At 51.5% G+C, this 14,029-nt stretch overlaps 1 protein-coding gene across 1 annotated transcript in view; it reads right to left on the bottom strand.

Moving 5' to 3' along the window:
* Positions 1 to 772: 772 nt before the first annotated feature.
* Positions 773 to 14,029, bottom strand: part of ERGIC1 (endoplasmic reticulum-golgi intermediate compartment 1) — a 106,125-nt gene continuing 92,868 nt past the window's right edge. The window contains 2 exon segments of the mRNA XM_022595101.3: positions 773 to 2,657; positions 13,536 to 13,658. Of these exon segments, the coding sequence (XP_022450809.2) occupies positions 2,550 to 2,657; positions 13,536 to 13,658 (231 nt within the window). The 3' untranslated portion in view covers positions 773 to 2,549.

Raw genomic sequence — 14,029 nt, 5'->3', positions numbered from 1 at the left:
GAGGGCGTGGCAACTCACCGTTATCAGGTCTCTCCAAAGTATTCAACTTAGTTTTACTAGACTCTTTGACTACCGGTGGGCATATGCTCTCCATCACTAGCTTTGAGTGTCACAGTAATTCAAGTATCGCACAGAACGTTAAAGAGAGAATGGGGAGGGTCAGTGAAGAGTTTCTCGCAGACTGGTTCGCTCTCACATTCATCTCTGACGTGTTTATTATCCACGTCCGTGGTGTTCCAGTGAAGGCCTTGAAGGACTGGGAAAATGTCCATGGAAGTCCCTTTCTCACAGCTGATGGTGGATCTCCCTTATTCTATTTGGGAAAACCTATACGGAACAACTACCATTTTTGAAAATTTACTATGTACCACTTTCCTGCATACATGAGCTTGTTCTGATCCAGTATAACTTATTTGCACCCATTATAGATTTAATTTCTGCAACAGCACCATGAGGTTAAGGACCTGGCCTGAGGCTACACAACTGGAAAGCGAGCAGATCAAGTTAACACAAGGTCGTAAATCAACTATACTTCGATAAAATAAATTAAAAAGAAAAAAGCAAGTAGCGGATCAGGGGACATTCTGTAGGGATTCAATAAAGGAAGGACTGAATCCAAGGGGTCCTGACTTTCTGATCATGCTAACAGATCTTCTCCACATTTCCCAGTTTCTCTCCTCTAGAATGAAATTCTCCTCTAGAATGTTCTGACTGTGATCCCAGCCTCCGGGCTACCCAGCCACAATCAAGTCAAAAGCAACACACAGCAATATTTCTGAAAATCAGCCTTTTAATCTATTTGAACCCAATGAGTGGAGAAAGAACGAACATTTTTTTCCCTTGAGATTTTGTTTATAAGAATAATGGGTCAGAGGTGTCTCTTCCATAGGAAACTGACATCCCCTATGTCCTCAAGAGTTGTTTTTTTTTTTAAAACGCATAAACATGGGATTTCAATTCACTTGCATGCCATTTCCCCACCCTGCCCTGCCCACCCTCTACAGCCACACGTATTCACACACCCAAGGGGCTCCTTTCTGTAACTGGGGAAGAGAAAAAAAAAAATCCTTCTGAGTGGCCACAGATACCAGAAACACCCAAATGCAGTTTACACTCACATTCATCAACTCATATGCAAAAGGGGAAGCTTTTCTAATTGGAATCTAGAGTCAAAAATTACAAACGGCAGAGGCTTGAACCATCCAGAGATAATTTAAAAACGCCTTCCACTCCCCTTAATTACAGAAGTATGCAAACAATCTTGATATAAATGGAAAACAGGTGGACGACTCTCTCCCTGGGAAGTGGGGGGCATACCTAAAATTCCCTGGGTGTAATTCATGCCTGGACCATTGCCTCTCCCTTTCAGGACTAAAGGGGAAGGATAGCGGGGGAGCAGTGGGGTAGGGACCCACCCGAGAGCAAGTGAGGAAACAGTGGAGCTGCCCCAGGAACCAGGACTGAGTTAGTGTGTGGCCAGCCAGTGGGGAGCTTGGTGGGGCAAGTGGGCCACATCTGGGCTGCAGAGAGGTTCAAGAGCTATACAGCCTTGGGAGCCCCGAGGGTGGACATGCTAAGATGGGAGAAGGGCTGGTCTGCTTTGCTTCCCCCACCTAAGGCCTTGGGACCGACGGCAAGCCGCCTGGGAGAGGCTGAGACATGATTATCTTAGGGTCGCGGAAAAGGATGCTTCCCATCTGGACATAAGTGCACAAACCATGTCTGGCTCTCCAAGGATGACTTCGCAGTCACAGCCAGCCCCTCCACCAAGCCATGCTGTGGCCACACAGCACGGGGGCTGAGGCACATTGGCAGGGGGTTCAGAGGAACAAGATGAAGAGAGAGAGGAAGGGGAACTCGCCAGGCACCCAGGGACCAGTGGGCAGACTTGAGTCTACACAGCTGCTGCCCAACAACTGGGCATCTGCTTCTGGGGAAGAAAAGAAAGGGGTGGGGGTGAGGGCCTTGAGGCCTGGGCTCTAGGTCGGGAGGGAAGGGATGGAGCAGAAGCAAGGGCTCCATCTACAGGGCCACGTATCAGGGGCTTGCCTGGGAAGTACCATTCTTTGTTGAAGGCACCAGGTGGGAGGTACCTTTGGGCAGCCTGGTCCAAAGCCCAGAGCCCAGGTCTGCAGGCTGGCTGCCCAGGGGAGAAACCAAGTGATTAGTGGGACCAAACAGTGGGGAGATTGTCAAAGCCTGGCTGAGAGCTGGTCAACATAGATTCTGAGCTGCTCGCCCAACAGGGAAAGGACTGCAGTTTTCCCAGGAGTGGTCTCCAGCATTCCCGAACCTTCCCTGCCTGACTCTGGTGTTGGGGCTCCTCAGGGAAAGAAAGGGGCACCCAGACTTCAGGCAGTGTAATTCATCTACAGTTAAACATGGGGAAAAGAGGTAGCTGCGAACCCGTGAGCCACCCCCTCCCTCCCCTCACCCCCACTTTGGGACGCAGACAGATCCTGGGCCAGATAGAGGGCAGGAGGAGACGGGGCGCTGGAGACAGGGCTGGCGGTCTCCCCGGGTCCTCGGCCATCGGGCCAGGCGGGTCGTCAATGCATCTTGCCCAGCTGGATCTTCTTCCAGGCCTCCGAGGCTGTGAAGATACACGAGTCCAGAATGCCGGCAACAGTGAAGGTCCCGCCGATGATGGCACAGATCTGAAAGGGGTGAGGGGGGGTCAGAGGTCAGCACTGGAGGGAGCACCAGGCCGGACCCCTCCCAAACCACGAGATGATGAGCTCAGCAAGTGCAGACGCTCCGCCCCGTTAGGCCCACCACGTGGTAACCAACAGGGGCTGGAACATACTCTGGGCTCAAAAACTCCACTTGTTGGGTGATGAATGAAATAATAATAAAAGTAACCATTATCAGCTCCTTTCGTTCCCATATTAACCTTCTGAAAGGAGGGGGATTATTAGACCCATTTCAGAGGTGAGGAAACTGAGGCTTAAACAGGTAACTACGTTCACATAATAAGTAGCAGAACTGTGACTTGAACTTGGGCATGTCTTTGATTCTGGAGCCTGTGGTCTTAACTTCTACTCTAAATTTATCAGATATTTACAATCCCATTTGCAGATGAAGGAACGGAAGTTTAGAAAGGCAGTGCCACTGGCCCAAGGTCATACAGCCAAGAAGTGGCAAAACTGGGACTTGAACCTGGGGCTGACAGGTCCAGGACCAGTGCTGCCAGTGACTGAGTAACATCTGGAGTGGGCTGAATAGGCAGCGCTGGCCTGGATGGGCTGGACTGAGAAACAAATCTCCTCTCACCCTCAGAAGCTTGTACTATATCAGTGGGACGGGTAGTAATCAATCTTACCGATAAATGCAAAATTACAACAAAGGCAAGTGCTACAGAGGAGAGAGGGGCCTATGTTGCTACCAGAAATCTTGTACCGGGGCACAGTTTCTTACGGCACTATTTACTTTGGGGACCAGATAATTCTCTGTTGTCGGAACTGTCCTGTACTCTGAAGAACGGTGAGCGGCATCCTGGGCCTCCACCCATGAGACGCCAGTACTACCTTCTCTTCCCTGCTGTGACAACTGAAATGACACATTGTCTCCAAACATTGTCAGATGTCCCCTGGAGGTCAAAACTGCCCGATTAAGAACTGCTGTTGTACGGGGATGGTCGTGAATGTCACCTGTATGCCAGTACTTCCTCACTTCCTGCCACATAATAATATAAGAACTACAACAAAAGAGACAGCACTTACACAGCACCTTTCTGTGCCAGGCACGCTTTGAAATGCTCACGCCTCTCACCTCACTGAATCCCCAGGCCAACCCTAAGAGGGAGGTACTATTCTTATAACTATATTACAGCCAGGGAAACTGAGGCACAGGGACACTCAGTCACTCGTCCAACGCCATGGTAATTAGTGGCTGAATTGGAGTTCAAAACTCTCAACATGGCCCTTTGCTGCTTCCCAGGCATGAAACAGCCTACCTAACGAATTATTCACTTTGCTTTGAAGTTGTCAGGACTCCACTTGCGATGTGTCAACATAATGCTATGTTTTCCTCAAAATTTTCTGGCCTACCTATGAGTTGCTTTCTGGCAACATCAAAGAACCAAAGTGCATAAAAGGTTTGCAAGGAAACTTTAAATGTACTTTTCCCCTAAAGACACACTTTATGTCGTTTATAAAAACCAATACCACCCACCAGAGGAAGGCACCTCCTCTCTCATGTACCCATGGGCCCAGAGAGGGAAGTAGTCTGTCCAAGGTCACACAGCAAATGTGGGGCAGAGCCAAGTCTGTCTGCCCCCAGAGCTCTCACTCTTTCTCCCTTGCCACATTTAAGGGGCACTTAAATGACCACAGGTCTCAGAAGAAGCCAATCTGGGCAGCCCTGGAGGGTCCCTGAGGCCGCCCTGGAGGTCCCATGGGAGGACACTGGGAGACAGCAGTGCCATACTGGGTCCTCTGGTGCCAAGCGAACAGGCCAGGAGACACAGCAGAGGCAAGAGGGAAGTGTGAATCGAACCGGCGTTTATTTTTAAAATTATATTTCCAAGAGATGAGCTAAGCGGAGGCCTGTGAGGCCCCAGACAGACAGAGCAGGTCTGTACGGATAGGCTGTAAGTAGAGCAGCTGGCATTCCAGTAATAACAGCCCAAGAAACCAGAGCAACCCCCCAGGGAGAGAGGAGGATGGGGGGCGCTGGGGGGATTATTATGAAGTGTTTTCAGTGGGCAAGGCCTCTCCCCGCCGGCCTCAGAGCATGACGCAGGGCTACTTTTCAAGGAGGATGACGGCAGGGGAGCCGGGTTATTTTGGTAGAGTGGATCAGATGATGGGCGATTTTATACCGCAAAACGCTTTTAGAGCTTGGATCAGAGGATAGGAAAATGTGACTGAAGTGCAATGGAGCAAATAATAAAAAAATAAAAAATAACCACACACACATATCCATATTCATCTACACACTTTGGAACCTGCGTGTGCCTACGATTCACATACACCTGGCACCCAAACTGAAGCCTCCGTTCACCGGGCAGGCCTGGAACAGAAGGAGACACAACACATTCATCGAGGTACATGAGAAAACACAGAGCCGTGGGGAAACTGAGGCCCTGGGAGCATTCAAGCCGCCAGGCAGCTGACCCTGTCTGAGTTACTTACAGGGTGCCTAAGGCTAAGGGGCTCTTCAGGAAGCTACTGTGTGTGTCTACTGACATCACCCAATGCAGCTGTACGTCCCCCATTATTCTACGTCTATTCAGGGTGCTGGTCACCGGTCAATGGAGGAGGGGGAATTCTGGCATATTCAGTGGGGCAGTGGAGGACTCCTCAAAAGCTGAGAGAAATCAAGCCGCCCGCCTGATGCTGCCATGGCCCCATTTTCATTATTTTGCCTTTGGCCTGCCTGACCTGCTCACATCTGCAGGTGGTGACCGGCGTGAGGTGAAGCAGGGGTCGTGAGGAGAGGGTCCTGGGGTGCTCCCAGGCTGTGGCGTGCCCTGGATTTTGACAGATGGTAGCCACAGAAACCCCCAGCACCAGGAGGCTGCCACATCTGGACTCATCCCAGAAGGTGGTCAGTTGTGGCCATCCCTTATCCCGAGAAGGTCACGGTTTCTACGTTCTGAAACGCAAGGAAATAAATGTAGCCACAAGGTTGCACCAGAGGGTATGTCTGTCTTTGGACTCAGGCTCTACCTTGGTGGTGGCGAGATCACAGGCTTCACCACATTTGGCTGATGGTTGGGGCGGGGGGGCGGGGGTGACCAACCACAGATGTCAGGAGGCTGATAGGGATCTTGAGAAGAGATAAAGAAAGGCCTGGTGGAAGGGAGGATGGTGACTTGGCATCTCCCTGGCCTGGGAGGATAGGGCCCAAGATGAACAGAAATGAATAAAAAGGAAAACGAGGCAAATCATGCCCATGACACTCAGTTCCCTTGCATGTTGCTGTGCACGCAGAAGAGCTAGGAGAACCGGGCCTCCGTGGTGTGCAGAGGCCAGGAGGCGCGAACCTCCTCAGGGTGCACGGCCAAGGTGGGGTGTGAAGACTGGGGAGCCCACAGTGGCCTTCCTGGCTGTGGCAGCAGAAAGAGCTTGGAATTCAGAAGCCGAGTCGTGGCTGTCGCCTTCTAACTCTGGACTTGGGAGAGCCTTCCCGGGCCTCAGTTATTTGATCTGCAAAATGGGAAAACTGTCCCTACTTTGCCAACTGTCATACTGCAGGCAATGCCTCTGGAGTGCCTAGCACTTAGTACGTGTTTAGTAAATGGTACCTAATCTCATCTTCCAGGTGACTGGAAGGCTCCAACCTTCTTGCTAAGACCTGAGATTTTCTAAACCTCTCTGAGACCCACTCTAAGAAGAACAATGGGTAAGAATATCACTTATCCCCCAGAGCAGGCCTTTGGGTCTCAATTTCCATTCTCTACCCGGCTCCTTAAGCAGAGGACAAGCCATTCATGGAAGGACAGGATGGCAAGGGTGTCCCAGGCACCACAGGCAGATTCTTTTCAGCTGCTCAGGTCCCAAGCCCTCCGAGGGCCCATTCTACAGAGGGAGTAGCTGAGGCCCAGACACGTGGGTTTGTCATAAGAACATCCCTGGGGGCAAAGCACCTCAGGCCAGAGGTTGTTTCCAGTCTTCGGCCAGGCAGGGAGCGACCCCTCACCCCCAGTCCCCAACCCCAACCCTACTGCTTAAAGCTCGCTTTCCTGACTGCCCCAGGGAGAGAGAAGAAAGCAGAAGAGACCGACCCACAGCAGGCTCAGGACATGTTCACTGAGTAAAGGAGTGTGTGTGTGCATGAGTGAGAACTGATCAAAGAGTCGGTGAGGGAGTGAGGGAGTGAACGAACGAACGTCCTAGAAAAGGAGTAGAAGAATTCCACGCCCCAGGCAGGGGGCAAAGGTGACTCACACAAGGGGTGTCAGCCTAGGAGCTGGGGGTGTGGAGGTGACTCAGGATGCTGGGCCCACTTCCATGGCTCCCTGAGCCTCAGCTCCCTAACTTTTACAAACGGGAAGGCTAATCCTCACCCCTCAGGACTGCCCTGGGATTGCCCGTGTTACACGTACACCCTTAAATGCCTGTTCCCTTGGTCCCTTGCTGCTGCTACGCTCTTGCACCTCCCAGCCTTGAGGCAGGGGGACAACTTCCGGGGGAGAGGGTGGAGGACGGGAGAGCGGGGCCGCTGAGCCAGGAGGGGCCATCACAGCCGGGACCTGCAACCCTGCTCTGGTCAGCAGCCCCAGCTCCAGAAATGAAGACAAGGACCATTTGCTATGCGGGCCCCAGTGAGTCGGGGCGAAGCACATTACTTTGCTCTCATCAGAAGTCATCAATAACGCCCCTCTGTTCTTACGGCGAGGCTTCCTCCCTGCGGCTCCCCCAGCTTCCCGACCTTCCACTGTGGGGAGAATGAAGTCAGCTCGTCTACCTTGAAAGGAAGGTGTGTGTGTGCTCCCCTGACATTTTAATCACGGCTCTTGATTCCTTATAATATGGAGAAGACAAGTTCCCACCACACCAGCTGGAGGACTGAATCCCTCTGTGTTCCACCAGGCTCCGGAGTAAACATTCCTGGGGGCGGATACCAGCTCTGCGACCCTGGCCGGGAAAACCAGTTGGCCTCTCAGAGCCTCAGTTTCTCTCATCAGTGAAATGGGGTCCACTATGAGGCCCTGTCTAGCTGCCTGATGTACCACCGTTGAGTGCCCGGGCACTGCTCGCTCACTCTACTCGTCCAGTCGGCCTTGCTTGAAAAGCTTGCGCAAAAGGCACAGCGTGAGGAAATAAGTAACGAGCCGGAGTCCCATCAGATGCCGGTGGCGGCAGACAGGCTGGAGCCTCGGGTGAGGACACCAGGGCCGTGGCTGGGCAGAGGCGGAGGCTGTCGTGGACGGGAAGCTGATGACTGGGCCAGGGAGAGGTGGGGAGGTGGGGAGGAGAGGGTGTGAGGGTCTCCAGGCAGTGGTGTCACGCCTGCCAGACTGCCCACGTGCACCCTTTAGTCCAGGAGCCTGGGGGCGGGGGCGGGGGCGGGGGAGAGTGGAGGCCCTTCCCTGCCATTTTTACAGTGGCTGCAGCCGCAAAATACCCACCGCCCCCTCGGAAAAAACCACCTCGGTGCAGCACCTACTATGTGCCAGGCCTGAGATGGCACTTCCTTCTGCCTCCTCATTCATTCTTCGCGAGTAGTAGGGCAAATGGGGTGCGCTCCATTTCACAGGTGAGGAAACAGGCTCAGAGAGGGACCCGCTTGTCGAAGGTCACACAGCTACCAAGTAGGCAAGGGTGACGAGCATCCAGGTCTGGGAGGCTGCAAAGGGCCTGCTTTTTCCTGTTCCTCCACCCTGCTTCTCTCCCACCTGAAGGCTCCCCTCAGTTCCCATCTGCATGCCTGGATGGCTTCTTTATATTTTGTTTTCTCGGCTCTCTTAAGTCTTACATATCAAATGTCCTAAAGGTAAGGGGTCTCCGTCAGGGAAGTTTATGAAGTAAGACGCTGTGTGGCTGTAAAAATAAGTGTAGTTTATAAAATGGAGCCCATGCCTTTCTAATGTTCCTTATTCGTCTCAGAACCTGCCCTAGAAAAAAGTACCAGCAGTTCCTGTTCCAACTGTGATATCGGTGTTCAGACTCAGTTGGAGCAATCAGCCCCTGGTACACAACCTTCTGGAAGAACTAGCTTTGCTCAAACGTCCGGAAGGACCAGAATGGAAGTGTTTTTTTTACATACACATTTCCAGGCCTGAATAACAGGGCAGCTAATTTGGGTTCTGTTCTGCTCCTCAGATAATAGAAACTGTCTTGTGGGGAGTGGACCAAGGTGTACACCCTCCATGTGTCTGCTCACTGTTTCACACCCACTTATCACCTGCCCGGGCTATGCCAGGTCTGGGGAACAGAGGTGACTGAGAGCCAGCCCTCCTTCCTGGAGCTCACAGCCCTGGGAAGAGAGACACGCCGAGGAAAGCCCAAGTAGGAGAGGATGGAGGGTCTGAAGCGGCTGTTGTATCAGTCCAGCTACCAAGCTGGTCTTTTCCCAACTCACACAGCCTCAGACGTAAAACCTTCTCAGTTTTAAGTTTGTCTTCTTTCAGTTTTTTTGTTTTTCTTTTTAACCGTCCTATGTGCCCCCCACTCCACACACCTGCTGACTTTCGTCAATGGAAAATCTTTGCAGGGGCCCAAACAGATGAGTGAAAGGTAACCAGATAAGGGCAGGAAAACCTGTGCACCACCAGCCAAGCAGTCTTAGACGGACAGTTTGCTTTTTTTATGGTTTGCATGGGCGTGACTGTGATTTTATCACACATGCTCATAATATTGCCTTGTTTCCTGCTATAATATTTCTTCTTGATTCCCAGGACAGAAGTCACTGTATCAAATGATCCTGGTGTGCTATCAAGGGCTCCATGGCTTCTGGGGGGGCTCTGTTGTTGGAACATCCTTGAGAGCCTTTGTTTTGGAAAATGAAGCCTCCCAAGCTGGTGACGGGAGGATGTGGCAGAGGCAAGTCTGGGGCTCAAGTCTCAGCCCCGACTTTCTTGGCTGTGAGATCTTGGAAGAGTTTCTTTACCTCTCTGGGCCTCCATTAATTCATATCTGAAACAGGAATGATAGCATCTACCTTGGAGGGTTCCTGGGAGGGTTAAAGGAGAGGACTGTAAAATTACCTGGCACCTAGTAGATGCTTAGTAAGTGCGGCTATATGATCACTTCTTTGAGCAGTTATCCCTTGTATATTTCTAAGCACCGACATCCAGGCCAAGGCCTGTGCCGGACGCTAGGGACACAGAGGTGAGTCAGGCCTGGAGCTCATCATAATCAGGCCTGGCAACTATGAAATGCAATCTAAACTTTGGGGGATTATTTCACTGGCAAGGAGCACCTCGAGGGCAGGGATGATGTTTAACTCAGCTACCCCTGTTATCCAAAGGGGGCATGTCATCATCACCAGTGCTACTTTTTCGTGGACAAAAAATGCCATGGCCATACGGACCCAATTCGGTACTTGGTGACTTCTGGTTGCTCCCCCCAAATAGAATAAAACACACACAAGGAAAGTGATGTGACACCTCCAAAGCCACCCGATCTGTCACCACCACCCACTTGAAGGCCATCTCCAAAAAGGGGCTTCAGCAAGTGGCAGGGGTAGGGGACAAATGTGCATGTGTGGGAGGGGGCACTTTGAAAGGGATCCCTTTCATGTTGTTAAACACCATCTGTTTTATTCTCTCAGTGGTGGAATTTTCTGGAACAGCACAAAGTGGAGGTCTGAGCAAGGTGCCCTGGGTGTCCAGAGAGGAGCCCGGGCAGCCTGCTGGAGGCTTCCAGGAGGAGGGCGTCCCCTCTGTTCAGGCAGGGCATGAAAAAAAGGTCCTTTCCAGACCATAAGAGCCTGGAAGGGGCAACCCCGACTAAGCCAGGTACTTGTTACTTAGAATGCCTCTCCCCTCCACACCCACTCCCCCGCCCCCGGCTGCACCCACCCCTCATTCCAGCCCACCCACAGCTGCCGCCGCAGCCCTGCAGCCGCCACATGACAACATCCTGGCCTAAGCCCCCTCTTCAGCAGCCCCTCTGAGGAGCTATTTGCAGAGGCCCCCAATGCACACAAGTGTTTGATTTCATAAAGAGAGAAAGAGAAGTCACAGCAGGTGCCTCCATTTCCATCCCACCTCCACCCTGCCTGGCGAGGGCTCCCGGGGGCCTTTGTGCTTGTGTGTCTGTGTGCAAGCGTCATCCCCACATCTGCCGCCCTGTGACAGAGGCCTCTGAAGCTCCACAATGACGCCATCTGCCAGGGACAGCCAGCTGGCTCACTCTGGGCTGACCCCATGGTTGTCGTGGCAACCAAAATGGCAGCATGGGGCCTTCAGAAAAACCACCAGGCTAATGATGTCAGGAGGTTCCCAGCAGCACGGCCCCCACTCAGGTGGAGGCGGGCAGGGCTGGGGTGCAGGAGGGGCTGGTGGCCAAAAGGAGGAGGAGAAGGCCTCTGGGTGATGCAGGACGAGCTCCTCCCCTGGGGTTTTTGGGACCTCCAGCTCTCAGAATTCCTTCCCCATTGAAAGAAGCCACATGGCCTTCACAAGACACGCTATGTTGGGCACCCTGGCATGTACTATTCCCTTTGCTAAGAACCTCTCTCCCTCACTCACCACTCTAAAAAAACGTCTCCTCACCCTTCAAGACCCATCTTGGGGTTTCCTTCTCTGAACCTTCCAAACAGAAGGGAGTCTGCCACTGGGGTACCTGGTGCACAGCTCCATCGGAGCCCCTGCTGGATGGGACTGCAGTTCTGTGTGCTCGCCCATCTCCCCCACCAGCTGGGGAGCAGCTTAAGAGCAGGGATTGCATCTAACTTGTTATCCCTGCTGCAAAGCACAGGGCCTGGCGCATGGTAAAGTTTCTCAAACATTTAACAAATAAATGAAGTCGCTTCATTTCTCAGCCACTTACCAAGGGATCTCAACACTCAGAGCCTCAGCTGTCTGGAATGCAGGGGAAACAGGAAGGGGGCCATGAAGATCCTTCCCGACCCTATAGTGAGGTGTGGGCACAGGGGTTTCTCTGCCACCATCAAGGCCGCAGACCCCAGGGCCTCTGAGATGCAGACCACGCCCACGCAGAGGTACCTCCCTGTGTCTTCGCTTCTGTCCAATTTTGGGTATGCAGTAAGAGTACTGGCTGAGAATCGGCACCAAGACCCACTTAGTGTGCTACCCTGTGGGGCCTTGGGTAGAATCACTTGCTCACAGATTCCCTGATTTGGAGCCAAAGGGTTAATACGTATCCCTCCAAAGTGGCCAACCCTATTTACACCAGAGAGTATACACAGGTCCCCTTGCTTTGCATCCTCCCAATCTTTACAGTGGCAGGTCTTTAATTTCTGCCAATCTGATAGGACCGAATTGGGTTGTTTTGAATCTCATTCCTCCAATTTCTAGTAAACTTGGGCGTCTTTCCACTGCCAGTATGGTCTCTTCTGTCAATGGTCAAGTCCGTACCTATTTTTTTTTTTGGTCACTTTTTCTTACTGATTTGTAGGAATTTTTTTTTTAAACGTATAAATTCTGAAGCATACTTCTTCCTCATATGTGTGGCAAATATCTTCTCCCAATCTGTGTCTGGTGTTTTAGCTTTATGTTAGGTGCCCTTGGTAGATCAGAAGTTTCAAATCTTTATGGAGTCAGGGAACAGTAAAAGGCCGTTTAGAGGCTCATATAAGCACCAAATTTTGACACCCTTTGTATCCACATGGTTTTCTATAATTTCAGAGCTTCCCTTTCATAATCTGCTTTGAGTCCCACAAGGCCCTGGGAGGTAGGAAAAGTAGGGACTGTTATTCCTATTTCATCAATTATAAGATGGAGACCTTATAGTGGACATCTGGCCTTTTGGCCGCCTAGCATCCAGTCTTTCCTCTTCTGGTAACTGGCCTCTGATTTTTCTTTGGCGGAACCCCACCCCCTCGTAATCTTGGTCCTTGCAGTCTGGGTGGGGCTGACCAACTGGAGCACACCATTCATTCTCCAGGCCACAAGGATAGCATGGGACCTGAGCCAGGCCAATGACAGTGCCATTCTACCCAAAACTTGGGGTAGGATTACTGAGAAAGAGGTACTTTCTACTGGTAAATTTTATGTGAAAATGAAGCCAGTACAGAGGAGAGCAGGATGAAGACAGACCTATTCCAGACATTTGTACCTGGATCTAGCCATACCTGAAGCCCACTTATCCTTCAAGCCAGCTTGATGTGGGGTCCTGTCTCTTCTGTAACAAGAGTCCTAATACAGACGTAGTCAGAGTAGGAAATGAAAGAGCCAAGACTGGACACCGAATTCTGAATCATTATTAAAAGTATGAAGAGGTAGAAAAGCAGTTTCTAAATCTAAGAGGGAGGGAAAATCACCTCATCTCTTCCACCTTCACTGACTCTGGCTTACCGAATTTCTCCAGGCCTCTTGGTTGGAGCAGGGCACTGTGACCTGGCTGTTCTGACCCCAAGGACATTTTCAATGGGAAGCCAGGATAGTACTTGATAGAAATAGTCAGCATCAAAGAAAACTGACATCAGCTTGAAGCTGCCTCACAGAAGATTGGACTTGGGGGAGACAATGGCAAAAAAGAAAAAAGAGAACAGGCAGGAAGGAAAGAAAGAAAAAAACCTGATAATATCAGCCCGTAGAGTTAGAAAATAGACATGGAAAAAAATGAGTGAAATCTTCACTGTAAAACTTACACAGAAAAGGATACGCCCTGCTAAGAATAATTTCCATAAAAATAAAAAACTGGAGAAAATCAGGAACATCTCACTGAGCCATATAAAGATGGAATTGCTTAAGGAACGAAGTGATTGAGTGGCATTCCCATCTGGAAAAGAGTTTCTTGATGAAATGCCATCGATATTGATGTGCTTCTGATGACATTTCTAAACATCCTAGAGGTCCCAGCCTTGTGTGGACAGGCTGAGCCCCTAGCCCTGTGGGCTGCATCCTGCTTCTTGGAGGACCGGCTGGGGTGCTCACAGCAGGCACCCCGCCCACTCACCGTGGTGATGAACCTGTACAGAGGCTGCCGTCTCTCCGTGTACTTGACCGTGATGGGGCTTAGGTCATAGCGGAACCAGATGGCGGGGATGATGCGGCCAGTGTGGCTGTAGGCGACGTACTCCTGAGGTGCAAAAAGAGCGGACAGGGGTTGGGGATGTGAGACTCAGGTTCAAACCCTGTCGCGTGGGGGATGGGGGGGATGGGTGGCAGAGGGTCCCCAGAAACCCACAAGAACGGGCTCTTCTCCCTCCCTCCCCCCGCAGAGTCAGGCTCCACGGACCCCTCCTCTCACACCCTCCCCCCCAGTAGCTCTGCCATCAGCATCTGGATGGCCACCATTCACTGGAAGCATTTTGGACCCTTTGGACTGCTTGGAAATGGACTGCATGACCTTGGAAGCAGCACCAGAATCAAAATAGGAGAGCAGAGCTGTCAAAGGACAAGTGTGAGTGGGCTCAGTTTGACTAAAGGCCTATTTCTCCCTTCAACTCC

This window comes from Delphinapterus leucas, chromosome 3, assembly GCF_059928025.1.
Source record: "Delphinapterus leucas isolate spDelLeu-1000000601 "Yukka" chromosome 3, BTC_Dleu_Yukka2, whole genome shotgun sequence".
In the NCBI taxonomy this organism is placed as follows: Eukaryota; Metazoa; Chordata; class Mammalia; order Artiodactyla; family Monodontidae; genus Delphinapterus; species Delphinapterus leucas.
The sequence above is the reverse complement of the archived record's forward strand: the minus strand, read 5'-3'. Positions and strand labels throughout refer to the sequence as shown.